Source organism: Crocodylus siamensis, chromosome 11, assembly GCF_052110815.1.
Source record: "Crocodylus siamensis isolate JL-2025a chromosome 11, ASM5211081v1, whole genome shotgun sequence".
Lineage (NCBI taxonomy): Eukaryota > Metazoa > Chordata > Crocodylia > Crocodylidae > Crocodylus > Crocodylus siamensis.
Genome location: NC_143405.1, coordinates 2,775,638 through 2,802,008, shown reverse-complemented (window position 1 = coordinate 2,802,008; position 26,371 = coordinate 2,775,638). Strand labels below are relative to the sequence as shown.

At 43.9% G+C, this 26,371-nt stretch overlaps 1 protein-coding gene across 2 annotated transcripts in view; it reads left to right on the top strand.

Annotated features, from left to right (window-relative positions):
• The first annotated feature begins 143 nt into the window (after positions 1-143).
• The window catches only part of RABGAP1 (RAB GTPase activating protein 1), a 91,245-nt gene continuing 65,017 nt past the window's right edge, over positions 144-26,371 (top strand). Inside the window, exons 1-7 of one of the 2 annotated variants that reach the window (XM_090022986.1) lie at positions 144-218; positions 9,319-9,520; positions 18,113-18,347; positions 20,298-20,502; positions 21,438-21,612; positions 22,560-22,717; positions 25,824-25,934. In XM_090022986.1, coding sequence (XP_089879112.1) covers positions 9,371-9,520; positions 18,113-18,347; positions 20,298-20,502; positions 21,438-21,612; positions 22,560-22,717; positions 25,824-25,934 — 1,034 coding nt within the window. In that variant the 5' untranslated portion in view covers positions 144-218; positions 9,319-9,370. Of the gene's footprint in view, positions 219-241; positions 477-9,318; positions 9,521-18,112; positions 18,348-20,297; positions 20,503-21,437; positions 21,613-22,559; positions 22,718-25,823; positions 25,935-26,371 lie in introns of those variants that run through there. The other variant, XM_090022987.1, reaches the window with a different exon arrangement.

The following is a 26,371-nucleotide window of genomic DNA, read 5'->3' as shown; positions in this document are numbered from 1 at the left end:
AGCCGGGCGCGGCGCGGCGGAAGCAGGGATCTGCTTCCGGGCCGCCGGCGCCGCCACCACGAGCCGCTGCCGCCGGCGCCACCGAGCGCGGCGCCCCGGAAGCGCATGGCGCTATGACCCGGAAGTCGTCGTCGCCGCGCCCCCGGAAGCCGTTCTTCGGCCCGGGTCACGTGGCGGGGGCGGAGGCCCGGCCCCGGGAGGCAGCGGCGGCGCCTGGGGTAGGTGCGGGACGCGGGGGCGGGGGGGAGCCTTTCCTGTCAGCGCCGGCGGGAAGCAGCGTCTCGCTCGGCGTTTCTCCCCCCGGCCTATGGGAGCCGGTCGTCAGCGTCGCCTGTGGGGCAACGAGCCGCCCCCCGCCCGCCCGCCTGCCTACGGCGGGGAGTCGCGGGTGTGCCGTTCTCCTCCAAAGGAGCATCCGTTTTTAAAGTGTATCGGCCACCCGCCCGTCCCGCCTCACCGCCGGGCTCGGAAGAGAGGTGCGGTGTCTTTTACTAGGAAACGCCCCCCCCCCCCCCAAATAATTATTTCGTGGCAAGCTTTTGGGCACGAACCCCCTTCCCCGGGTCGTGTCCGGTGTCTGGGTGGTAGCCGCACGTCCTAGAGGAAACCTTGGGACAGGTGATCTCTTTTATTAGACCAGCAAGACTTCTGTAAAACAGTGTCTTTAATGGCAAGCTTCTGGGTATCGGAGAAAAGATTGTAACAGTCCCCCCCCACCGCCGGGTTCATATTTTGTAGGATTTCGTGGAGGAGTCGATAGATGGTAAGCTCATCCGGGCAGGTGGCTTGTAGCTGGTGAGGGGTCTCAGCTCTCCTGTGAGGCTCTGTGATGATGCAGATTACTTTGAAATTTCAATTGCAAATGTAGGAGCAAGATCTCAGGTGGTCACAGTTGTTTCCTGCTTGGGAAATTATGAAGATTTCATTAAAAAAATCAGCTAAAATTAGATATCTTCCACGTGTCCAGGTGGTAGCTGCATGGGGCTAGAGATGTCTGGTGTCCTGATGGTAGCTGTATTTGTCTAGAGAAAAAGGCAATTGGGGGTCTTGGGAGAGGTGATTATTAGACCAACAAGATTTTTGCAAAACAGTGTCTTTAATGGCAAGCTTTCAGGCACAAACACCCGTCTTCAGGCATTAGAGAAAAAACTGTAAAAGTTCTCTTGGGTTGAAATGACAGTTCATATTTCATAGGATTTCACAGAGGAGACAATAGGTGGGAAACCCTAATGCAGTGGTTCCCAACCCTTTTTTGCTGTGACCTGCTGCTGGGAGCGGAGCGTGGTAGCAGCAGCTCATCCTTTGTGGGCAGTGCTGCCAGCATTGCCCCCACAACCCTCATTTGGGACACAACCCAAGGTTGGGAACTGCTGGTCTAATAAAAGATACCGCTTCTACCACAAGCCATGGTTGCCCTTTTTCTCTAGACCAGTACAGCTACAACTTGGATACCTGATGTATAGTCTCACAACCTGCTTTTGGGCTGTGACCCATGGGTTAAGAAACGCTGCTCCAGCTCCTGCAGTGTCGGTCTGGGTGTGTGGGTAGAGGCTGTTCCCAGTGAACTTGTATCAGTGACATTCTCGTGATGGGTGAGTGGAGGCCGTGTCAGCATTTCTTTTCAAATCTGCTGTTTCCAAGACTTTCTGCTTGTCTCCGGGGTAGGAGAAATAGCTTTGTGCAGGATCCTGGCATCAGGGCTTTGTCCTTGGAGCACATTAAAAAGAAAATCCTTTTGGTATCTGCTGTAGCGATGGTCCTGTTCAGGCCTAAGTTAGGATTCTATTAGCTTGAACTCTTGCTTGTTGTCTGATACCTGACTTGTTTCTAGTGGACAATTTGGCTAACTCTGTGATCTTCGCTTCCCATCCATCTTGCTTCCTCGATAATCACAGGTGGACCCTTGAGGCAGCTTTATTTTGAAATAAATTTGGATTTGGTTAGATTCGGTCCTTCCTCAGAGTCAGTGGGAAGCAATGCCATCCTCTAGCTATTGTGCTCCTTTGGATAATGGTTTTAAAATGAACTAACATCTTAGCATCAGCCTTAGCTTTTGTTTGCATGCTCAGTATCGTACCCGCTTTCTGGCTCAGACCAATGCTTTCACGAGCATAGAAACTTTCTATCAGAGCCATGGGGAAGGGAAGAAGTTAACTGCTTTCTAAAGGTGTGGCTAGGAGAGAGCCCCATTATTAGATGTTTTTGCAGGTCTATGTTCTGTGGGGAAAATGGGCTGATAGTGACTTTTGGTCTGCTATATTTTGCATTTCAAAGTCTTGATAATGGCCTGACTTCCTGAGTGTCAGGGAGAAGTTAGACCGTGAGCTACTTTTCAGTAGCTGACATTTTTGCTGCTTGGTTTCCTGTGTTAAGCTGCTCAGACCAACTCTAAAGCACCCACTGCAGTTGCCTTTAACTACTACATTGTTTTTAAATGTTACCTGTTTATTTTTAAGGTTGCTTGTTTATTGAATCATATATGTTTGTGTGATCTCAGGGTGACAAAGTTTAGAAAATTATACAACCAGGAGATACAAAAGTCAGCAGCAGGGAAAGTTGTTGTGAAGCTGGAAAGTTTGTTTTTTTTCAGACTACTGTCAAACGGTCACAAGATTATCCCATCCCTGATGCATATTCTGCAGACACACTCATGTAGGGATGATCACGAAAAATAAGAATTGGTAGGATTGTGCATGTGTAAATCAATATTGAGGATTTCACTTAAGATTTTACACTTCTTGGTTCTTTGTCCTTTTTACTGTGCAACGTTATTTAATGTTGCATTTTTGTTTTGCATTAGAGCTTCTGAGTTATTTCCTTAATCAGAAAAGAGGGCTATGGCATTATGTTACATGCGGAGCTCTTCCTCTCCTGCTCCAAGCTGCTTTTTAAACAATGAGTTCCTTTCTGCTTTACTTCATTTACATGCATTGTGTAATTGCTCTATCTTTTTTTCTTCCCTTCATTTTTACTAAAAAAAAATATGTTGGCAGTTTTTAAGAAACTGGCAGTGCAACAGTGTGGGGGTGGGGAGGTGGAATCCATAAAGGAAAACAAACCTTAGCATGTATCATTGGGGAAAGATATGGGTGGAGGATAATATTGCGTTGTTCCCTGTTCTCTGTGCCTTTTTAGTCTCTTCATCACCCCTTCCTCCCCCAGAGATATCCTAGATATTAAATTAAAGGAAATCTGTTAATGCTAATGTTAGCTTCATATGTTGGTGCTGCCTGTTCCTATCCTGTGCAACCGCCCCCTTAATTCTCTGTTCATGATGCTATGTTTGCTTCCTGATGGTCTTTAACAGTCAGGATCATAGCAGAGACTTACTCATTTTCTTCTTTTGCTCTGGCATTATCTATGTATGGCTATTGGATGTTCTGAATTCAGAAAAGCAAGGGCCTGGAAGTGAGGAAGAGCCAGCTTTCTGTATCTGTTTCTCTAGTGGATTGGTTCAGCCATTGAAGATCTGGCATGCTGTCATCTTAGAGTGGCATTTCAAGCTCCAGTGACTTGAGAATACATTACTGTACTTGCAAGTAATTGGAGGTTAAAGTGGAAGATCTTGTTTTATTGCTTCAATTAAATGCTTTTACATCAACCTTAGGCACAGTCACAAGAAAAACTATGTTCACAAATGCCAGTTCAGGGTGTAGCTATTCACGGGCACTGAAAAAAGAAGGAAATAAATGTTGTATGAGGGCATTGCAATAATATTGAACTCTAATAGGTGTGTTTTCTATTTGCTTTGAGATTGTGTAGTTCTCTCCCACTAATCTAGTTTTTGTTGGCACAGTAGTATAGAGGGAGGGGGAAGGTCCGGTATGACTGCTGCGTAATGACTAAAAAGCAGAAGTAGAAAGTTTTCAAATGCTTGTTTTGAGCCTTGATTTTGCACATCATTTGCAGTGTGGTGTGATGCAAAGGGTGAAGAAAAGTTACATTTTTCAAAATAAAATTTGCGACATCCAGATCGTCAAGGTGGAGTCCATCGGGGAGGTGTCCAAGGTCAGACAAGGACACTGCTCCTTTTGTTGACCAGGCTGAAAGGTTTTTTTTCCTGTTGCCTTTCTGTTTTGAATTTTGGAAGCAGGTGTAGCCACCAAAGGAGAAGCAGTCAATGAAGGATCCTTCAATAAGTTGTGTTTTCCAGACAGTCTGCCTCCTAATGTGGAATTCCTCACCCAGATACTCAGATTTTTGGGGTGCATGTTCCAGTATCTCAGGAGTTTTCTGTTCCATTTTCTAAAACTTCTTTTTTTGTTGTTGAAATTTAATCTCAGAGCAGTGCTACTTATGGTTTGACTTGAAGGTTGGAGTGTGAGAGCTCTGAGTTGTGATGAGAAGCATAAAGCTTCAATTTGTGTCTGGTTGGGGGCTTTCTGTTCCAGATCTTTCATCCAGAAGAATAGAAACCTTAAGGTTTTTAGGTTGCCAAACCTCTTGGCTTTGGAGCATTGTCACTACAGCAGCTTTTCCTTGCTTTCTGATTCTGGGAGATTCCTGGTACCAGCAACTTCTTCTGTAAATCATGGGGACAAATTCAGACTGGCATCCGTTTCAATAAGCTCATAGACTTTCTGTTGTTACTCTGCAATCATGAGTCGTCTGGTTATGGTAAAATGCCTGCAAGGTCCTCTGCAGGAAACTTGGCCTAAATGAATGCTTGGAGGCAGTGAAGAAGGCACAAGAAAGACAAAGTGGAAATTTACATGTATTGACACATGATGTTGTTTCAGCAGAACAGACCAGAGGGTGGGGAGGGAGTACATCCTGGCAATTACTCTACCATTGTGTCTTTCTTATCATGCCATTTACAAGACTCTCATACTAGTTCATACCTGATTAAATCTTTGAGGAAATTCTTTGATCCAAAAATCTGGTAACTTTTATGAGATTTTATGAGAGGACCTGGGATGTTTGCACCTCTGGTTTATTTGTGAAAGGTCAACAGCATGTTGTTGATGTTCTGCAGGAAAGACTCGAGCTGGCTCTGATTTTATCGCCCCCGTGCACAGTCATGCTCTCAAGCTCTTGTTCCCCCTTGATGTCAACTTGTGGAGTAAGACATTGCTCAACGTAAGAATGGCAAAATAAAACTCTTGGTGTTCTCTTGCTGTTGCAATTTGTTTTTATTGCTACACTTCTGTACAGGGTATGTTGAGACCAATCCTATGCATTCCCGGATTATTGTGTGCCTGAGGTCTTTCTACATCACACAAAAATAAGGAATTGAAAATGTGTGAAACTGTACCATGTTTTATCTTTTAAAACCAAATGTAATGCTGTTGAAAAGTGCCAGATTGACAAGCTTTGGAAATAGTTGAAATGCAACACTTCAAGCCAGACGCACTATACCAAAATAAATTGCTCCTTGTCTAGATGATCTTAACAGCTGCTAATAATCAAATCCTCATACTGTCTTACAGTACTGCAGATAGGTATGTACACTTTGAATGAAGGCATTAATGCTTTCATTTGTGTTTTGGTGTAAGGGAGTTTAGTTGAACTGCAAATCTTTTTGGTGATGCAGTTAAGTGCTGAAAGTCAGAGCTGGTAACAAAGCTTCTTGTGTAGTTGGCTTTAGTTAATTTAAGTGAGCAACAAATACCATAAGTGGTGCATTCATGAATGCTGAACTTCAGAACTAGCAGCAGTTTTTTTAATGTAACTTTATAATAAAATGTTTAAAAATATTTTTAAAGTAAAACCATAGTAATTAAACTAGGAAAAATGAAACTACCTCCTGCCTGTAAGCAGAGAGAGGTAGTTAGCCATGTTAGTCTGAAGTCAGGCAGGGTCGGGATACACCTTTATACGCCAACTGAATTGGAGGATCTCTGATTCACTTAATCTGTAAGCTCCATCTCTACACTGTCTCCTGCCCATAAGACATTCCTGACTAATACCAGACCTATGACACAGCACGTGAAACTTTGAGAAGTGCCTCATTTTCACTGAGTGTCTGGGACTCCTAAAGATGCACTTAAGCTCCATAATAATCTGGGTGCTTGTGAATATGTTGCTCAATAACAAGGGAGAGAGTGTGTTAATCTTTATGGATGTGTTGCCTAGCTTGTACCAACATAACAGATTCTCCTGTTAAAGTGAGACTTCTGCTCCCTTCATCCCCATCACTCCTTGTTTCTTAGTCAAAGTCTCTTGCTGTGTCTTGCAGCTGGCTTTTCTGTGTGGTTAGGCTGTTTCCTGCTGCATCTAAAGCTTTTAGGGCAAGGTGACCTGCAGCTGTGATCTATATTAAAGATGCTGTTTGCTTTGACCACAAATCTGGCTACAGGGTACAGGGACTGAGATCAAGGTGGAAAAACTATAAATTGGGATTTGTGGTCTCTGGGGCACTCTTCAGTGATGAGGGTGTCAGCAGGCTCCTTATGTAGATCAGTGGTTCTCAACTTTTTTAGATTCAAGGCACCCCACATTGGACTCAAGGTCCCCCTCCATAATTTTTGTGAATTGAGCAGCTTCCCATTTCAAAAATGAATTTATTTATTACAGTGCTTACCAGTGGGGTGGGGAACTCGGGCAAAGAAGAACCTGAGCCTGCACTTATCTGCTCGTCTCCTCATTCTTCAGGGCTCCCTTTGAAAGATCTGGTGGCACCCCTGGGTGGGCTAGCACCCTGGTTGAGAATCATTCAGGTACATAAACTGCATTCCTTGGGCCTTTGACAAGTGGTAGGGGAGCCCCACATCTGGGCTGAAGAGAATTTCAGAGAGTTTTTCTCTTTTAAAGTACTTGTTTGAGCAGCAGAAAGATTCTACTCATGGGTTGGGTCAGGGTAGAAATGACAGAGCTTTTGTGTTGGTCAGAAGAGAGGAAGTTTGTGAGTAAGGCTTTCGTGGCCATTCCTAGAAGCAATGCACTTGGGGTAGAAAGCGTCAGCCTGATAGTCTGCATCTTGACAGGGGAAAGTGGAGAAAGACTGGCTTGGGAAGGTGTGAAGAGAGAAAAAGTCTTATCCCAAATTCATTCTAGGATATTGAGACTGGAGGAGACCTCCTCTCAGGCCATGAAGTCCAGCCCCTCTGTTGCAGGAAGCTGCAAACCATAATCCCTTTTGCAGCTGCTCATCTCTCCCTTTGACAGCCGTCCTTGAGTTGTTCCTGGGTTCCCTCAGTTCAGGTTTAGGTACAGGGAAAGGAATCCCTATTGGCTACTTTTAGCCATTGGGCAGTAGGAGATCATGTGGAGAGTAAGACATTGTAATCTAGTTTAAGAGTCCCCTCTTGCTCCCTCAAACCCTTCTCCCTTGCCCCCAACTAAGTCTGTGTGAGAATAAGCAAGGCCTTTTCCATGTCCTCCAGATAACTGGTCTTGATTTAATCTCATCCTGAGCACAGGTTAAAGGAAAAAGAGGAGGGGGGATTCATTCCCCTGACAAACTGGCATGGATGCTTCCATGTTCAGTATTTTAAGATAAGGCTAGACAAAGCCTTGCCTGGGGTGATCTAGACAGGGATGGTCCTGCTTTGAGCAGGGGTTTGGACTAGATGTGACCTTCCAACCCTCATTTTCTATGATTTCCTGGTGTGTTGTTGTTTTTTTTGCCTGAATATGAGGAGTAGAACAATAATGTAAGGGCTTCTCTTCTTCCAGAGGAGATGCACGTGATGTTCTGTCCCGTGGTGACTTGTGAGCTAGGTTTGCATCCAGGCATGTTTGGGTTTTTTTGGACAAATATCAGTCTGGTAATAACTTGGTGCCTGTAGAGAACCTTTCATGAGAAAGGAAGAGTAGTTTGCTGTCCATGTGCAGAGAAGTAGCTGACAATACATCTCTAGAACTTAGAGCTGCAAGTGCTTGTGAGGAGACTATGTTATACCACTTAGAAATGTTCCCAGCACTGAATAAGCGAATCAGGTTTAGATGACAATTCCTGGTCCCCAGGCATGCAGCAAATCCTTCTGCCATTGACGTGGGGTTTCTTTTGCCTTAGTGCCCTAATTTTTGTTAGTAAGAGGAAGAAGGTGCCTTGATGAAGGTGTAAGCAGGAGTAAGAAGGGATGTTCTTGGTTCTGTTGGAGGATTGCTAGTCAAAAGTATTGGGTGCTTTTATACCCTTGATATATCCAGTGGTGTACATTGAAAAACATAGTTATGCCAGGAAGCTTAATTGTTTGGCTGCTGTTTTGGCAGTCAAATAGGGTCAGTTCCCTGCAGGATGGAGGGCCCAATTCAGAATGAAAAACCATTTTGGTTCAGTTATGCCTTGCATGTAGTGAGGGAGCAGTCTTTTGTGGGAAGTGTGGAATTGGGACCCACTGTAGGATTCAGCTGGCCGTTTGTGCCACAGCACTGTATTTTGAGCAGCGGTCTCTAAGAACTTTTGACGTGGAAGTTCATGGTGCGTAGCTGAACTCAACCTTTTGTTCCTCTCTTCTTGGTGCATCTTGGTGCCAGCTCTGAGTCTGGCTTTTTAATTACTTCTGTTGGCTCCAGCCTGCTGTGCCTGATCCAGCCTATGCTGTTCTTCCTGCTTTATGGAAGTTTGATTCAGTGTTGAGTCTTACAGTGCAGAAGTTTCAGTGAGATTGGTAGCAAAATGCACAGCTCAAGGTTGTATGTGGCTGTAATTACAGCACATCAAATCAGGTTTAAAATGCGTAGCTCTGTGGGGGGGTGGGGACCTTTGTGAATGGGACTCAATAACTGGTGTGCTCTGGCATCTTAAAAACATAAAAATCAAGCAATATTTTCATGGATGCAGATTAAGGAAAGCCAGGTAATTTCAGAGGATACCTGGGTGTGTAGTAGAAAATATCCTTGCCCGTAAGATGAGGTATACCTTTGTCATCAGGCATAGAACATACTTCAAGGCCCTGGTCTGTGCTACAGAGGGATCTGTGCCTGGGGGTTGTCTTACATTTTTATTGTGCATTTTAGGCAGAAACTTAGCTGAGTTTCTTCAAATGTTGGACTTCGAAATAGTTTGGGGGCCTGGTGAAGGTTCTCTGCACTGCAAATTGCAAGTGTTTGAACCAGGTCTCCAAACATGAATCAGTTTGTAGCATAGATGGATCTTGATTGGGAAAAATTGTTGTGAAATGCTTCAAAAAGATATGTTAATAACTTCCTGCACGTGATATTTAGAAACCACAGTAGCACTTTCGAAGTGGGGAGTTTCACAACAAATTCAAAGCAAGACTGTGAACGCACCCCATCTTAAGAATGGTGGTTGAGTTATGCAGTCAGAAGTCTTGATTTTTTTGCTTAACGGTCAGCAGGTTTCTGAAAAGAGACATTCCAGCTTGTAGCACAAATTTCTATATAAGTATTTTTATGATTTTTGTTTTTCAGGAGTTTATAAAATATTTAATCTCATTCATGAGTCGAACTTCCTTTTTAAGTCATGGATGACAAGGCCTCTGTTGGAAAAATCAGTGTGTCTTCAGACTCGGTATCCACTCTTAACAGTGAAGATTTTGTCTTGGTTTCCAGGCAAGGAGATGAAACGCCATCTACAAATAATGGTAGTGATGATGAAAAAACAGGACTGAAGGTAAGAACCTGTAACCTGAGTTTGTTCTCTATTTCTTCTAAATCAAACTAACAATGGAAGAGCTTAAAGATTGAGTTCCTTGTTATGGAAACCTTGAAAGATGAGAGAATTGATTCAAGAATTAGTTTTGCTTGCTGGCAGATTTTTGGGTTATTTTTGCTGATCATAGGCAATACTTAGGCTGTAGAAAAGGGCTGTCTTTACCACTACCTGCCTTTTCATTTTTCTGGCTGCCACTGAAGCTGACATCTTGCATTTATGATCAAACACTGGTGGTATGTGGCTGTTCTTAGTTGGTAGAGGGTTTTGGTTAGGCATGAAATATGATTGTCAGACATCTGGAATTCTGACTTAGTTGCAGCTCTCTAGGTAGAATACCCTTTTTGCAATGAAAATGTCTTTAGTTGATCCATTGATTCTTATATGTATTAAAAGATGTCCCCCATGTGAAAGGTTTTTCTAAAGACATTTGAAGTGGGGCTAAAATCAGCATATTGGACAAGTGGCATGGACTTTAGAGTACAGCCCTTGGAGTAGTTTTTGTGAACATATGGAGACGGACACCATCTTTTCACTTGGGTCTCTCTCAAAGACACCACATGCCAAGGGGATTTTTGAAAATCACTTCTTTTCCTTGAGTTTATATACTAAAGTGTTCAAGCACCAGGGAAATCTTTCAGTCCTGTTTGTTTTTCAATAGTCTTTGAACAAGGGAGCAAAAATGTGAAGGTCATTCTCAGTTCTGCCTTTCACCTGTACTTGCATTTTCATGCATTTTTATGTGGCATATCTTTCCTCAGGTTGGCCCATGCTGGAACGGTCTGTGTGGGAACTGGGAAAAAATAATTCGCCTTTCTAAGAGCCTTTGAGAACATGTCAGATCTCTGCCATCAGAAGGATGTGTCTCACTGGGCACGCTGGGGAATGCCTGGGGAACTATGTGGTCTTTGGTACTGGCAGATGGGAAGTAGAACAAAAGCTTCACTGCAGATTTCTTGATGTCTTTGCTCACCTCTCTGCTCGCCCCACTGCTCTGCTTGGCTTTCTTGTATTCCTTAGTGATCTTTGTATGCCCGCTGCTGTAATAGAGGCACTCCTCATGAGACCAGGTGACTTGATTGAACAGACGTGGTGGAAGAACAGTTTTTCTTAGTGATCCAGTTTTTTGGTTCTTTTTGTATGATGAAAAATTAGAGGTCAAGAGTTGTTTTGCAACTGCAGGAGTTTGAAATATACCATATCTTTCAAAAGTTGAGTCTGCAGAATATCCACAAGTGAGTAGTCCTTCAGTGATCAGCATGGTTCTCACCAGAACTGGAAGAGGGATTGCTTGTTTCCTCGTGTTTGCATTGTATAATCCATTCCCAGGGTTTTGGAACACTCTGCTGAGGGATTCTTTCTTCAGAGAACAGAAGTATTGGAGAGCTTCCTAAATCATCAAGAATCTGAGTTCCCAGAAGAGAGGGACATGGCTAGTGTCCATTCCCCTCAGCTAGTGCCAAAGGTTTGGAAAAGTGAAGTGGCTTACTCTGCAGTGCATATCACTCCTCAGTTGAGATGTCTGGACTCTTAATGCAGCTTTAATGATTACCCAGCTGTGAATGTTCTCAGATATTCATAGTTTCAGGGACGCACCTGTATATATTTAGTCTAGCAATATTTTGGTTTGTAACCTAAAAGAAAATGGGAGTGACCTGCAAGGCAAGTACAGTCACCTCTTAAAAGGCCACATGCATCTGATGGATTAATAATTGCAGTTGCCTTCAACTGACTCCCAAAACTTACTGAATTTTATTCAGTTCTGTTTACTTCAAAGTGGAATCTAAACCAGGAAATGCTTCTGAAATCTTTTGTGCATGTGTTCTGTATCCCACTAGAGAACCAGGAATGCTGCCATTGCTTTGGAGCTGGCTTTTTTCATTCTAGGTCAACAACATTTATCAAACAAAATGACACTGTTTCCTGATTTGGAACTGAGCATTGTAGGATCTGGTTTTGCTGGTTGTGAAGAATAAGCTTCAGCATGAATCTGTTTCCGAGGTTGTTGCATAATCCTTGAACAAAGTGAATCACCTTGAGCCTTTCCTTTTGCATTCAGTTGTTTGAGAGCATGTTCTGTTGTTTTTTATCACTGTAATCTGAATAATTAATGGAAACATGATACCCAATCTAAAGTCTTTCCTGCAGGAATTTCTCCTGTTAACCTCCTCTCATCGGGTCTAGGGAAAGAAAGGGAAGACGAGACTAGAAAACAGCTCCAGCATTTTTTGACTCCATAAACCACAGTTTCCTATGCAAGACCCAAGTCCACTGGTTTAGTTGGAAGCTAAATTCAAGAGCTGGTTATGCAGAGTGAGCTAATGTCAACCTCAGCAAATCAAAGTGTGTGACCGTGGACCGTGGAAAACTACTTCTTGAAACACAGTCTCTGCATTGGATCAAGGTTGCATGTTTAACATGGAAGTCGGAATGCTTTGGGGGGATAAAGAATTAGATGCACAAGTATAATTTAATTTCTTTGTATTTGCTTAAAGACCCACTGCTATCGGATGGCCACAAAGGAAATGGAGACTCCTATTAGAGCAACAACAAAACCAATTCCAAAACTGAGTTTGAAGAGGGGACACTTACCAGAATTGTTGTTCATATCTCTAACTCTGGGACAACAATTTGTTCACTCTATGTGCTTCATAAGGATGTTGCTGAATGTGGACAATGTTGTTGAATTTGAACTGTGAAAGATGCACGCTGAGCTGGAGAGTTAGAAAATGCTCTTGTCCAAGCAAGTGGACGCTCCTGTTCCTCTTTTTTTGTGAAATGCATCCAGACGAAGGCACTCTTGAATAGAGTCCTGGGCCATATTGCTGTTGTGTAGTCAGTCATAAGTCTTTAAGTTTTTTGGTTAAAGTCTTGGTTTCTGTGTATGCTGATATGCACAGTTCCTGCACTTTAAAGGGTTACTTTCCCTGCTTAATTGTTAGATATGGTGATCTACTTCCACTACTTCATCCTGTATTTGCTCTGCTTTTGTCAACTGGCAGGCAGAGCGAATTGAATTTTCAAATACCTTGTTCTTAGTGCACTCTGTAGAACAGATGTCTTGTAATAAGTAGATTGAAATCCCAACGAGCATAGAAGGCCAGCGCTGTTCATGCATGTATATAATCGAAGGAAAAGGATAAATTGTATGCCTAAAATGGCCCTGTGTAGTTAACAGCAAACAAGCAGCAAAGTCGGTGGCTGGGCTGGTGCTGTTTTAAAAAACCTTTTGGAGTTATGCTGGGCTCAAAACTGATGGAACGCTGGTTTGAAGGAATAAGCTTTATTCTCTGTTCTGAACAAACCTAGACTGAAACATTTACCAGACTCTGAAGATATAGTTGGCTTTTTTCCCCTTTGCCACAATTTCTATCGGCATGCTGCCGCTGCCTCTCATGGGATGCTTTGGTGCGGCACCCGTGAGCTACAGTAATGTTCCATCTTACAACAGCCTTTGCTGTCCTTAGATTGCGACCTATTAGCTAATTTAACACCCTGCAAGGAAGGTCTTCTAGGAATCCAGGCAAGAAAGAAAGAAAATGTCTCAACTCCCGAACAATTTTGTGTGCGTGTGTATTTGGGGCCCTCAAAAGAAGTGAACTTGCCCTAAGTGCAAATTTCAAGTGTACGGATATTTATTGTTGCATTTTTGGAATAAGGACCATTGGTCTCTGGGCTTTTGCTTTTATCAATTCCTGAAATACAGATTTTTTGTAGGAGCTTTTTCAAAGCAGAAGCGGTTCTTTTTGGGTTCCTTTAGGGTGTTGATGGTTTTGGCCTTACCATGTCCTGTTAGAGGCACCTTTGGTTTTGCTGGACCAGTTAAATGAGTCAAATCTGGAATCTGAAATCATGTTCAGTCACCCAATAGCACCCTCACCGGAGCACCCCAAGGGATGGCAAGATTGAACGGTCACAAACTCCTCCGCGACCAGTTCAGGCTGGACATAAGGAAGAACTTCTTTACTGTCCGAGCTCCCAACGTTTGGAATAGACTGCCGCTGGAGGTGGTGAAAGCACCCACTTTGAATGCCTTCAAGGCACATTTGGATGTTTATCTTGCTGGGATCCTATGATCCCTGCTGACTTCCTGCCCCTGGGGCAGGGGGCTGGACTCGATGATCCTCCAGGGTCCCTTCCAGCCTAAATGTCTGTGAAATAGTTTTGCTCATTGCTATGTGAAGGTGAACTCAAGCACTTCATCTAGATCCAGGCAGCATTTCAGAGGTTCTACAGGTGACATTGAGTTTTTAATGCAAAACTCAGTCTTTTCCTGTATGCCTCTGCCCTTTCGCAGGATAAAAGGCCTGGATGTGTTTTAAATGTGCTCCAGTGACGAGTTGCTTTTAAGTTGATTCTGCATTCCCAGGTTTTGTTAACAGCAATATTCAAATAAGCAATTGGTAGTGAAACCTTTGCCCTTTGGATCCTGCGTACATGTGCACTGTTGTTTTTTCAGGTGGCTCCTATTCAGCTCATAGAAACTGTAAACTTCATATCCTTTGAATGACTTGTGTCTTTGTAGATTTTGCAAGTGCAGGGTGACTTGGTTTGAAATATTTGAACAAGGCTTAAAAAAATATTTATCTTGGTTTTTACTTTCTTAAAACTGCACCTTCGGCATTGTCTGTAATTCTTTTCTAACAGTAATCCCACCTGCTCTGTTGTTTAACTTGGTCCACACCAAGTCTTGAGGTGGGTCTGTCTCCATGGAGCAGATGCACACAGCTAGAATGTGCATCTAGCTTTTTAAATAGACCTGACAGTGCTTGAGTCCCTTGTTGTCAGTCAATAATGTTAGCATTGGCATCTGCTGGTGGCTTGAGTCACTGTTTCACCTGACTGGAGCTTGGCTGCTAACTTCATGGAGTCGGAACGTGTAGCAGAGGCTGTGGGCGAACATTGAGTGACGAGGTGCTAATGGGGGTTGTGGAGATGTTGCAGTGGACAAGCTAGAATTTGCTACAAAGATTGTGCCTTCATGCATTAAAACTCTGTGGATTTATCTGTTTTCATTGATCATGCATCACCATTCATCCCTTCTGAAGAGTGCCTAATTCGACATGGAAAATGAGCTTGATTCTTAATGAGAAGCTGAGCTGTTGCATTCCAAAGCCTCAAGCTCACGTTAGGGATCTTATCCATCTCATCATAAACACTTGAGTTTTACTTTCTTTTACCATGGAGGAAAAAATGAGCAAATTTGAATGTTCTTAGCCAGCCATGGCTTACTGAGTTTTCCAAGACAACGCTTTGCTTTGGGGTGGTGTCTCTTCTGTTAGTGGCAAATCAGCCAAGGTAAAATGTTGGGGGGAATCCCTGAAACTGCTTCCTATGTTAGCATGGAGTACCAAAGCATCGGCAACTCATGGAGACCTTATCTGGTTTGTAGTCTGCAATGATGACCACTAGATTTCTCTCCTGCTCCTTCCCCTCTTTTTGTGCTTGGTGATGGCTTATTACTGGTATTATTTTATAACTGATGTTTCATTCCTTATGTGCCAGCTTCTAAGAAAGCTTCTCACTTCCTAGGTCATTGGATTGGATTAGGACCAGGTCACTATTGACTGAAATGCGTTACTGGGGGAAGGGTATTTTGCAGCTTTATGTACCGAGCAAGTCTGGTTCTGTTACTAGTGGATGGGTATGTGAGTGAGAAGCCACCATCGTTGCCATTTGGATAGATCCCTTTGGCAGGCTGAATATTGGGCTCAAGGATTGATTTAGTTGCTGGAGCTACCTTCTCCAGCTTGGGAGTGGGGCAGAGTCATAAGAGATGTGGAAAAACTTGGCTTGCCACAACATGTGTTGCAGCAGTTACATGGACAGACAACTTCACTAACCTATGGGAATGACCCCTTTCACCTCTGCTCATAATGTGTTCATTTTCCTTCCTTCCTAGTTAGTGCTTCCACATGGCAAACTGTTAGAAAATCAAGGTTGTTACGTTACCCCTGCATGTTCTGCTGTATACAGTTGGGGGTTTATGCATAGTCATAATAGCGTGCATATGCCTTATGGGGTATGTGAGTGAAAGAGGGGGAAGTGTTTTGAGGGGGGCATAAGTTAAGCTTGGGATGGGAAGGAGATGAGCCGTAAGACCTGCAGCCGGTAATTGTGATACGACAGGATTACTGCTCAACAGAAACAACTTCTCAGTAAAGTAAAGGAGCCAGTAGTGATCAGACTTTTTCAGGCTTGGAGCCGTACAACAAAGGTGTTTCAGAAAGTAACGGCAGTTCTGAAATAAATCCATTGTGCACGACGAGTGGGAAATTGCACAGCAGTGAGGATGCTGATGGCAGCCTTGTCAAATGCACCCATCATTTCCAACTACGTAGAGAAGTGATGTGTTTCAGTATATCATCGTTGCACACAAAATGGCTTGATTTTGAAATTGCCATTACTTCCTGGAACACCTTCGCCCATTACTTTTGAGGGCACTCGTGTGGCTGCTGCTGTGAGTTTCCTCCATTCGCAATGTTTTCTTAGTCCAGGCCACTTCCTACTTCTCACCTCTCTGTCATGACGTGTGAAGGTGTCCTATTTTAACATGTGTAAGTGACTTCAGGTTGATTATGATTCAGTTTCAATCTGTGAACCTAGGCTGTCATTTCATATGTTTATGGGGCGGCTTAATCTTCCACCAAGTCCATGGACATGTGAATAGCTTAATAGGGGCAAGTCAGATGGTCCTAAGAAAGCTGCAGATGCCTGAAACAGTCTTTAAAAGCAGCGTAGCCTTGACCACAGCATGGCAGAATTACTCCTTCATGAATCGGACAATTTCCTCATGTTTTCAAGTGTGCAGCCTGCCCACTTGTACGCAGCTGCCAGGGTCTGATTTGCTCTAGGCTCCTGTCATGAACTACGCTTTTCCCTTGGTGTGACCGTAGCCCATGGTGCATTGGTTACAGCACGCTTCATGTTATTTACTTAGGACATAAGCAGTGATCTGTGCAGACTTCTCTCTGCTCTGTGTCCTCTTCTTTCTCCTTTCCCTGCTTCTGTTCTCACTATCTCGTTTCCAAGAGGGAAGCAAGAGAGAGCAGAAGCAAATTCCAGATTCCGTCTCATGGCTAGGATTTAAAAAAGGAAAACGGGATAGGGGCTTGTAAAATGTGGTAGACTGCTTATGGCCTGGTACGGCTGCACAGCCAACATCCTGTTAACTTGCATGCATTGTTGCAAATGGATAAGCTTACCAGAAGTGGGAGGGATGTGGAAATAAGTGACAGATCACAGGAGGTGGGAATCATAACAGCCAGTAATGGAAGAGCTGCAGTTCTTAGTTGAGTCCTCATGGCTGCCACTGGGTAAAATACGTTCAAGGGACATTATCTTTGTTCTCCTGTATCTGTAAGGCATCTTACCCACCCGTGCACTGTGGCGGTGGGTACTGGGTATTTTTCTAGTCAGCATCTAGCAGGCTTCTGCTATATGAAGTTTCTTGTTTCAGAAGCACAAATGATACTAGACACCAGTACTGCAGTCTCATGCTTTGCGTTGCAGGTGTGTTCTGATCCTATGCTCCCCAGCCTGGTAGTCCTGCCTGGTAGCGAGAGCCCTTCCAGTCAGAGAGCCTGTCCCAAAGACTCCTAAATGTTGTGGAAGGGGCAGGTGCAGAAGAAGGGAAATTGCACCTTTTACTCAGGGACAGAGTTGGGAGGCTATGTAGCATCCTTTCCCTGCTTCCTAGGAATCGAACCCAGTGCCCTGCATGTCAAGTGAGAATGCCAGGGGTCAGACTGTAGTGGGGCAAAGAGTGCTCGCCCTCAGCTGAAAGAGAAGAGGTGCTCTTCCATCTACCAGACTTCTCCTCAGCTCCTGTTACGAACACTTGCCTTTCCACTCTGTTTGTCTGAATCATTGCAGGAGATGAAGCACTGGCTCTGTCCTTTCCTCAAGTAGGGGTCTGATATTCTACCACTTAAGCTGGTGAGAGTATTGCTGCTGAGTTCAGTGGATGCAGGCTCAGGCCCTAAGTGAGTGGTTGCAAGAAATGCAGCAGAAATATGGGCGTTTAAAACTTTCCTTAAACATCTTCTTTTCTGGAGACCCAGGTACCGACCCATCCCTGACCCTGCTCTTTTTGGTTCTCTTCCCATATCATCTGTTTCACCAGTAGAGAGGGGTTTTGCTGGTATAGGAGTTGCGCTGAGTGTGTGCCTGTTTGGCAGCCCTGATGCTACCGTGAGTTTCATAATAGAGCTTTGTAGTGCTGACCTGTATAAATACTCCCACTTAGAGCTAGTTTACATGCTTATGTGATAACTTTCTCATTCCTTTTTCCCAGAGCTGGATTGTTCCTGCACTGAGAGACCTTTGCAAAGTTTTATCAAAATACTAAACAAACTAACTTAGTTTCCAAATCATTTGTCTTTCATTTAAGTTAAATTGTAGTTGGTAATAGGTATGGATTTCTGGTAGCTATTTTTGATTGACAGAAGAGATCTTTGTAGCATGCTGGTATCTGTATGTCCTTGTACATGAGGGTTTTTATCTTTAACTGAAAAATCTTTTTCCTTCTTGACTCCATTTTGTGACTGTCAGATTGTAGGTAATGGAAGTGAACAGCAGCTTCAGAAGGAACTTGAAGACGTGCTGATGGATCCACCCATGGAAGACCAGCCAAGTGACCGGGAACATGGGGAAGACAGTCGGGGTGATGGAGAAGGAGAAGAGCCCGTCATTCTTGAGGCTTCGGCATCCTCTACCATTAACCCAGTGTCCATGGCAGGACCCCAGAAACCCGAGATGAGCCTGCCAGTGAAGCCAGCACAGGAAGGTTAGAAGAAATACCCACCAGCATCCATCTCTCTCCCTCCCTCCCTCCTGCCCAAGTACATGTGTGTGTTGCATAGTGCATGTTGCATTTATCATTTCATCTGCGCATACAGCAGAACAGTACCAACAATATAGTTGCATGCACTACTTGGGAAGTAAGTTAGCAGTTCCAAACTGTTTGCTCTAATGCAAATGAGCATGGCTAATATTTTTAAATTGCTCTGGCTTTTTTCACTTGGAAGGATATCAGGAAGTGTATTGCTCTCCTATAGACACCTGTGAATGCAGCTGCATCTGGGTTGAAGACTGCATGCAGTTGCAGTGAAGGAGTGAGAGACAAGGAAACTTGGTCCAAAGATGATGAAGCAAATCCCCTGTTTTTTGGGGTTTTTTGTTTTTTTTAAAGAAAGTCATGGGAGCTTTAATATCCATGCCAAGCAGATGGGTTAAAATTTTCAAAAACTTACAAGTTGTGTTTTCATAGTTTCTAGGGTCGGAAGGCACCTGAGCAGATCATTGAGTCCGACCCCCTGCCGTGGCAGCAAAGAGTACTGGGGTCAAATGACCCCAGCAAGGTGATTGTCTAGCCTTGTCTTAAAGACCCCAGGGTAGGAGCCAGCACCACTTTTTTTGGAAGTTGGTTCCAGATCCTAGCCGCCCTGACTGTGAAGTAGCACCTCCTGATATCTAGCTTAAATCTACCCTCTGCCAGCTTGTGACCGTTATTCCTGATCACTCCTGGCGGTGCTCGGGGAAACAGTGACTTCCCCAATGCCTGCTGATCCCCTCTGACTAATTTGTAACAGGCCACTAGATCCCCCCTCAACCTTCTCTTGTGGAGGCTGAACAGGTTCAGGTCCCGGCGCCTCGCCTCGTAGGGCCTGCCCTGCTGCTCCCTGATCATGCAAGTGACCTCCTTTGGACCCTCTCCATGCTGTCCACATCCCTCTTGAAGTGTGGGGCCCAGAACTGGACGCAATACTCCAGCTGCGGCCTGACCAGTGCCGCATAGAGGGGGAGGATCACCTCCCTGGACCTGCTTGAGATGCATCTGTGAATGCACGACAAGGTGCGGTTGGCCTTCCTGACCGCGTCCCCACACTGCCGGCCCATGTTCGTCTTGGAATCAATGATATCAAAAGCGAGTTAGTGATATAGGAGCAAAAGTCTTAGCTCAATAAGGTGAGTTACCCAGAAATTAAATCCTGGGTAAAATTTTAAGGTACTAGGTGGCCTGAATAGAACAGTGTGTGAAAATGCCCTTGCTAAACTGGACCTCCTTGTCCCACTGGCATTCACTTGCAAGTAAATCTTTGCAAGAACTCTTAATAAGCTGTCTTTTTTTTTTTTTTTTTTAGGATCCTCAGTAAAATTCTGTAAAGACTCAAGCAACCGTGTCTCTTTCTTTTTAAGCTGTGCCTTAGCATTAAAATAGTCTGTGCATACTTCTATTATCACTTTTCCATTTAAGTGGCAGTTGTTGCCAGAGGGCTGTCATGTGATTCCCTTGGGTGGAGAGATGGGTGGAGCTCAAAGAACATGAATCAAAGATCTTGTCCAAACTGTTGATAAAGTTTGGAAACTGTCTTAAGGAAAGCCTGGTGGTCAGCTCCCAATATCACATTCTTGGAGCTGCTTCTAATCAAGTCTTCTTAGACTGGCACTGGCTCTTCATGAAGGGGTGAAACTTGGAGCAGTCTGACAGTATGTTAATAGGGAGTCCCCATGGACAGAGCTTATCTTTAGCACTTGGACAGTCTTACCGCTCTCTCCTCTCCATAGTGTACTTTGAAGTGAGGATTTTAGGCATCCCCCTCCCCCCATTTTTTTAACCTGTTCTCCTGGCTTTGTGCAGCGTTTGTCATGTGGTGTTGCAGACCTGCTCTGGAGGGTTCACCTGCACCTGCCCTCCGGTCCATCTCTTCGGTGTTAACTTTGTGCTCTACTGCAGAATGCGAGGAGCCAAGCCCTTTTACGCCTGTAGCGGACGAAGACAGCGTGGTGTTCAGCAAGCTCACGTACTTGGGCTGTGCCTCGGTGAATGCCCCCAGGAGCGAAGTGGAGGCCCTGAGGATGATGTCTATCTTACGAAGCCAGTGCCAGATTCCTTTAGACGTGACCTTGTCAGTGCCTAACGTGTCTGAAGGAACTGTGAGGTATGGTGCTTGTTCAGGGAAGTATGTGGCTTGGGTGTTGCCCATGTTAACCATTCCATCTGTCAGAGGAGAGCAGGCTGCTTTCTTGCACATGGGAGAAGACACGGGCTGCTTAAGTGGTTTTTTTAGATTTCATAAAAGGGGGTGTAAAGTCACATGGAAGAAGAGAAAGTCTAAAGGACCTGTGGATCCATTTGCAGAACTTTTATGCACAAGGGACATCAAGGAATGGTGACCTGAGCTGTCTGAGAAAAATAGGAGTGGGGACTGGCATTAACTGATGCTGTGGAAATGAAACTATAGCCTCTGGCCAGGACTGGCTAATTGTTTGGTTTGGAGGATCTTGGGCATGGGGGAGGTTGTCATCTCCCTCCTCAAAAAGTGCTACAGAAGGGCAGGCAAAGGGGTATTGTATTATAAACATAAGGAGCATTGCTCACCTGACAGACGTGACCTGCTCTACAATGGGTCTGCTTTCTGAAGGCTGAGGGGAATTGTGGACGAAAGTATGTGCTGCATTTTGGATGCTTACAATTTAGGATGGGCACAAAAGAAACGAAAAGTCAGCAGTAAAAACTTAAAATGCTCTGAACCTAGCACTGCTGGTCTGATATGTCCTGTCCCTCCACTCCCCCAGATTAAAGCATTTCAGTCAAGTTTGGAGATACTTGGAGTTTCTCCAGATGGAATCCCCATTCAATGAGTTTCCGCTTCAGCGCTGGCCAAATGCCACCTCCCATGGTGTGGCAGTTATGCAGGTGTTAGGGTCGGGTCAGTATTTCATGTGTAGTTATAAAGGTAGGTGACAGTTGAGGGATGAGATTTGTATACCACACTTTCTCAGGGTATCAGTAGAATCCTTCAGTCTCACAGTAAGTTGTTGGTCACAGCAGTTCTTGTCAAGCCCAACATTTCTTTTCCTTTTTTTTAAACAGGCTTTTGGAGCCTCAGTCAAATACAGAAATAGCAAATTACCCAATCTACAAAATCCTTTTCTGTGTGCGAGGGCATGACGGAACTCCGGAGAGCGACTGCTTTGCTTTCACCGAAAGCCACTACAATGCGGAGCTCTTCAGGATTCACGTCTTCCGGTGTGAAATCCAAGAAGCGGTAAGTGGGATCTTTGTCTCGGAGTTCTAGCTCCCTAAATTATATTTCAGATGCAAGCGCATCCTCAGATTTCCAGACCTCTCTCACTTTTGTGGGGGATCAGACGCTTCCAAATTTCGTCCCAATGCAATTCAAATTTGTTGCTTGCAAGTCTTATTACAAAGTGACTTCATGATTGGGGTTTCAGGTTTTCCATAATTTTACACCCAAGTAATTCACCCCATGCTGCACAATTGTACTCCAGCATATTTTCAGCCTTGATGGTGACCTTGAGAAAGGGACTGAAAGCCACTTGATTCCTAAGTCTTTGAGGAGCTAGTAGTTAGTCCTGGTGCGAATACAAAATTGCTGGCTGAGTTGATACAAGCCAAGTTCAAATCAAACTTCTGTCAAAGATGACTTGCACGCAATATAGCACTGGCTTAATTATGATCGTGCCAGCTTGCACTTTTAAACAATTTGGTATTGTTGAACAGTTGGATTAAATCAGTGTGACATCAGAGTTGAGGTAAGGCTGTGCTGCTTGTGTGCACACAAATCCACATGAGTAGAGCGTACTTGATACAGAATTACATCGTGATAAACAACTGGCCCCACAGTGGTGTTTTTTTACTATAAGCACACCCCTTAAATGGAGAAGTAACTATTTTTAGGAGCAACTATGCCAGGCATTTTGGAATATCATGAAGAAATGGACTTTTTATTACAAAAAACAAAACAGTTAATAAATGTGTAGCAGTTGCATTTTTGAGGCAATGGAGAATGCATATTTAGTAGCTTATGTTCTGAAGGTACTTGGAGAGAATCCCAGTCAGGACTGAGAATCAAAATCTCTCTCCTTGCACAACATGTTTTCATTATTCTAGTTAATAAGAAAAGAAGTGGGCTTCCAGTTGTCTTGTCCTGCCTGAATCTCTTCTGATGGCTGTGGTGCTTTATCAATGTAGGTGAGTCGAATACTGTACAGCTTTGCCACTGCCTTCCGCCGATCTGCCAAACAGACTCCACTTTCTGCCACAATGACCCCACAGACTCCTGACAGTGACATTTTCACATTTTCCGTATCTCTGGAAATCAAGGAAGATGATGGGAAGGGTTATTTCAGGTACAGCTTTCTCGTTTCTACTTGCCTATTGTCTGGTTGTATTGTTGGGAAATGAGTGGAAGTGTCTAAACGAGCACAGGTTATGCCTAAGATCTTTCTTTTTGAAGAGTTCATCCTCTGCAGTATACTAATCCCTTCCTTGCTTTGATGGAAGTATTCATTCAAAGGAGAGTTGTGGTTAATTTTTCAATTTTCTGAACTTGTTCAGGACCCTGCAGTTGGATAATCTTGTGGTTTTCATTGCACAGAGTCCAAGGCTGCCTGCCTAATGTTTCTCTGTGTTCTTATGTGCCACTTTGTTTTTAAAACACTGTGTGCAGGGCAGATAAACCACTACAGCTGAGTGAGACTAAATATTCAACAGTACTTCAGATTTCAAATCTAGGACTGCAGGTGTCAATGGCCATGTTTTTCAAAGATGCTGACTGCTGATCACTCCCCTGAAGACAGTGGACACTGGAAGTAGTTAGTGGCATCTCTAGCAAGACCTTTCCCCCTGCCAACAAAAGGGGATAACAAATCACCTGCTCTCAGGATAGTACAATAAAATTTTGAACACATTCTGACCTAATAGGAAGCCTTATGTATAATTAAGTCAGAAAAGTAGCTGCGCTAAAAACGGGGCTGGTGCTGGACAGACAGGTTCTTGCATATTCGGCACACAAAGAAAAAGAACACAGGGTATAGAAGGTTGCTTTCCTACATAGAGGTCCCTTTTTGACTGTTTTCATTTAATTTGTAGACATGCATGCCCTCCAGCCCCCAAAACTGCTTTAAAAGTATGCAATTGGCCCAAAAAAGATGGCGTTTGCTCTCCCGATAATGTTGAGCATGTTCCTGACAATGTGTCTGTTGTATTGATGACACAACTCTTCTCTTCACCAGGGACATTATCATAGGTCACCAAGGTGCTGGATAAGGAAGCTATTCCCCAAGCTTCTCCCCTGTCACTGTCCTAAAATGGTGCAAGTGTTTCCGAGCCCTGTCCTGTCTAAACTAATGTCTTCCCCTTTCACTTTTGGTCTCTTAAGACTCAGCAGTGCCACATCGCTTGCTGTTAAATACCACCACCACCCAGAAATGACTGTCACTATGTTCTGATTCTTTTCAGCAGGAATTCTGATTTTGATATTAAATCAACTCTGATAGAATGACTCGATAGAAATCACTGATGAGGTTGTGCATGTCAAAAGGAGTTTATTTCTGTAGGTCTGAAACTTGTGTCCTTGCGGAAATAAATTTGGAAGCAAATCTGCTTTAACACTAGTTTTACCCTTGCTTTCTGAGCATGATAAATTAAATTAAACTGTGTTAAACACTCTGAGAGCTCTTTTTTTTGGCAGAAATAACTCTCTTGGGAAGCTTGGAGCCAGAGCCAACAAAAACAAATATTACATTCTCTTTTTCTCTGTAAGAATAGAGCGTTTTGATAAATGTCTGAGGCTGTAGAGTTGTGTAGTCTGAGCCAGAGTCTCAAGGTCATGCTCCTTCCTTCTCCTGACCTCATCTTCTTACACTTAGTGTATTAAGTGCTGCCATTATGTTGTAACTACAAGCCCAGCAGCCTCTACAGATTGCAGTGTTGCTCAGGTGCGTGAAGCATCATGGACAATATGCCCTGTGGTTCCTGGAGGCTTGCAGGCCACCTGCATCATAGTGAGAACCCTAAGTTTCCTGGGTGCTGCCAGAGATGTGTGCGACTCCCAGGTGCATAGTTTGTTTCGGAGCCCAATCCTGCAGGATGTGCAGCCACCTGCGCTTCCAGAATTGACCTCTGCCCTTCTTACAGAAAGGATCAAGGGAGAGGAGGCTGCTAGTGTTGCTATTGCAGGTCTCCAGCGTTAGCACTCCTCTGGTGTGTGATCCGTTTGACTGACATTCAAACCACTGCTTGTGGTTTCAGAAAGCTAAATCTCCCCATTGGCTGCTAATGCTTAATTATAGCTTTGTAATGGAGCTCATGCCTATTTCTAAATGTTTGTCCTCTCAGTCCTCGTTTTCAGATTTCATCTCGCTTTTATTTTCTAATCCAAGTGCTGCAGCAGATTTTTGTATTTTTGAGGCTGCAGTTCACAGGACATGCAGTAGTTTTGAGGTCTGTTGTGTCTGCCAGTGGATAATCCTGATTCCTCAAAAGCCTTTTTCCAGTTTTCATTCTCTCTCTGGCCCTGCACAGTGCCCTCTAATGTTTTATGTAACCATTTATAGCATTTTAGAATTGCTGAGTTGTCTTTCTCTCAGGGTAGCGTGGCTGCCAAGAGCTTTGACTTGCTGAGCGTGTTTGGCTTCTGGCCACAGGCACAGAGATTTCTCTGCTTGGATTTATGTCCACTAGAAGCTTTTAAAATCCTTTTGATGGTGATCTCCTCCTCTGTTTATGCAGCAGCTTCTGTCCTGGAGAATCCAAAGTACTGCTCAGATGTCACCAATTGAAATACAAATGTATGGCCTGATCCTGAATGCCCTCTTATTTAAGTGGCTTGCCTACACTGTAGTTGGTGTGAGGGAACATGTGTAGTCAGCTTGGGTCAAGAAAAGATGAAACTAAGTTGGAATGAGTGTACATTTTTCACTCAGTTGCTTATCTTGCACATTTCGTGGCTCCCTCACAGCTAGACGTGTTAGCTCTGGCAGCCATCCTGCAAATGTGACTGTGCTGCTGTTCTTCTTTGAATGTAGACAGGTATCTCTGTTTGCCACTGCACTGTGCTGTGTGGAAATACCCAGTGTGCTTGCAGATGATCCACAGTTTCTAACATGTAATTGCTTACTAGCCCAATTATTTGCAGGTTGGATGAGACATCAGCCTGTTAAAAACATTCCTCCGATTTGCTGCAGGAACCATCCCAGAGCAAGCCACCTAGCAAAAAGGAAATAGTTAAATTAATACAGAACTCGAGGGCCTACCATTACCTGATTTCTGTTGCCATCTCTCATGTTGGTGATTGCAGTTTGCATGGAAGCAGGGTCTGAGTGTGGTTGTGTACAAAACAGACTTCACCAAATGTCTGACTATTGTTTTTGATGCTTGCAAGGCATATGGATAAGTGACCCACTAAGTTGTTTTTTGTTTTGTTTTGTTTTCTCCCTGTCTGGCAAATAACAGTGCAGTTCCCAAAGACAAGGACAGACAATGCTTTAAACTCCGCCAAGGGATTGATAAGAAGATTGTGATTTATGTCCAGCAAACTACTAACAAAGAACTTGCCATTGAGAGGTAACATGGTATTTCATTCTTTATCTGTGTTTTGTTTGGTGCCTTATTCTTTGCTTCCAAGGCAGTAGATGTGAGGCCTCTATCAAGGTGCATTTTTTTAATGCCCATATAACTATAGCATGCAAACCTTTACTAGGCTGGGCTATGCCAAGGCCATGACCCTGCATTGATTTTACATTGAAGATGCACAGTACAGATGGAGGCAGCTACCTGTGCAGACTCATCTGTAGGAGTGGAGCTCATGGCTACTGTTATATAGCCACATGTAGAAAATATTGCTACTATTTGAAGGTGCCAGTGTTGTAAAGCAGGCTTCAAGTGAAATTGGTTTTAAAGTGACATAGCAACCAGCAAAAGCGTTATCTTTTAAAACCATCATTGTGGATCTAGGTTTGTTACATAGGCCATTCTGTAGTCTCTTGTATCCCTTTGGAAAT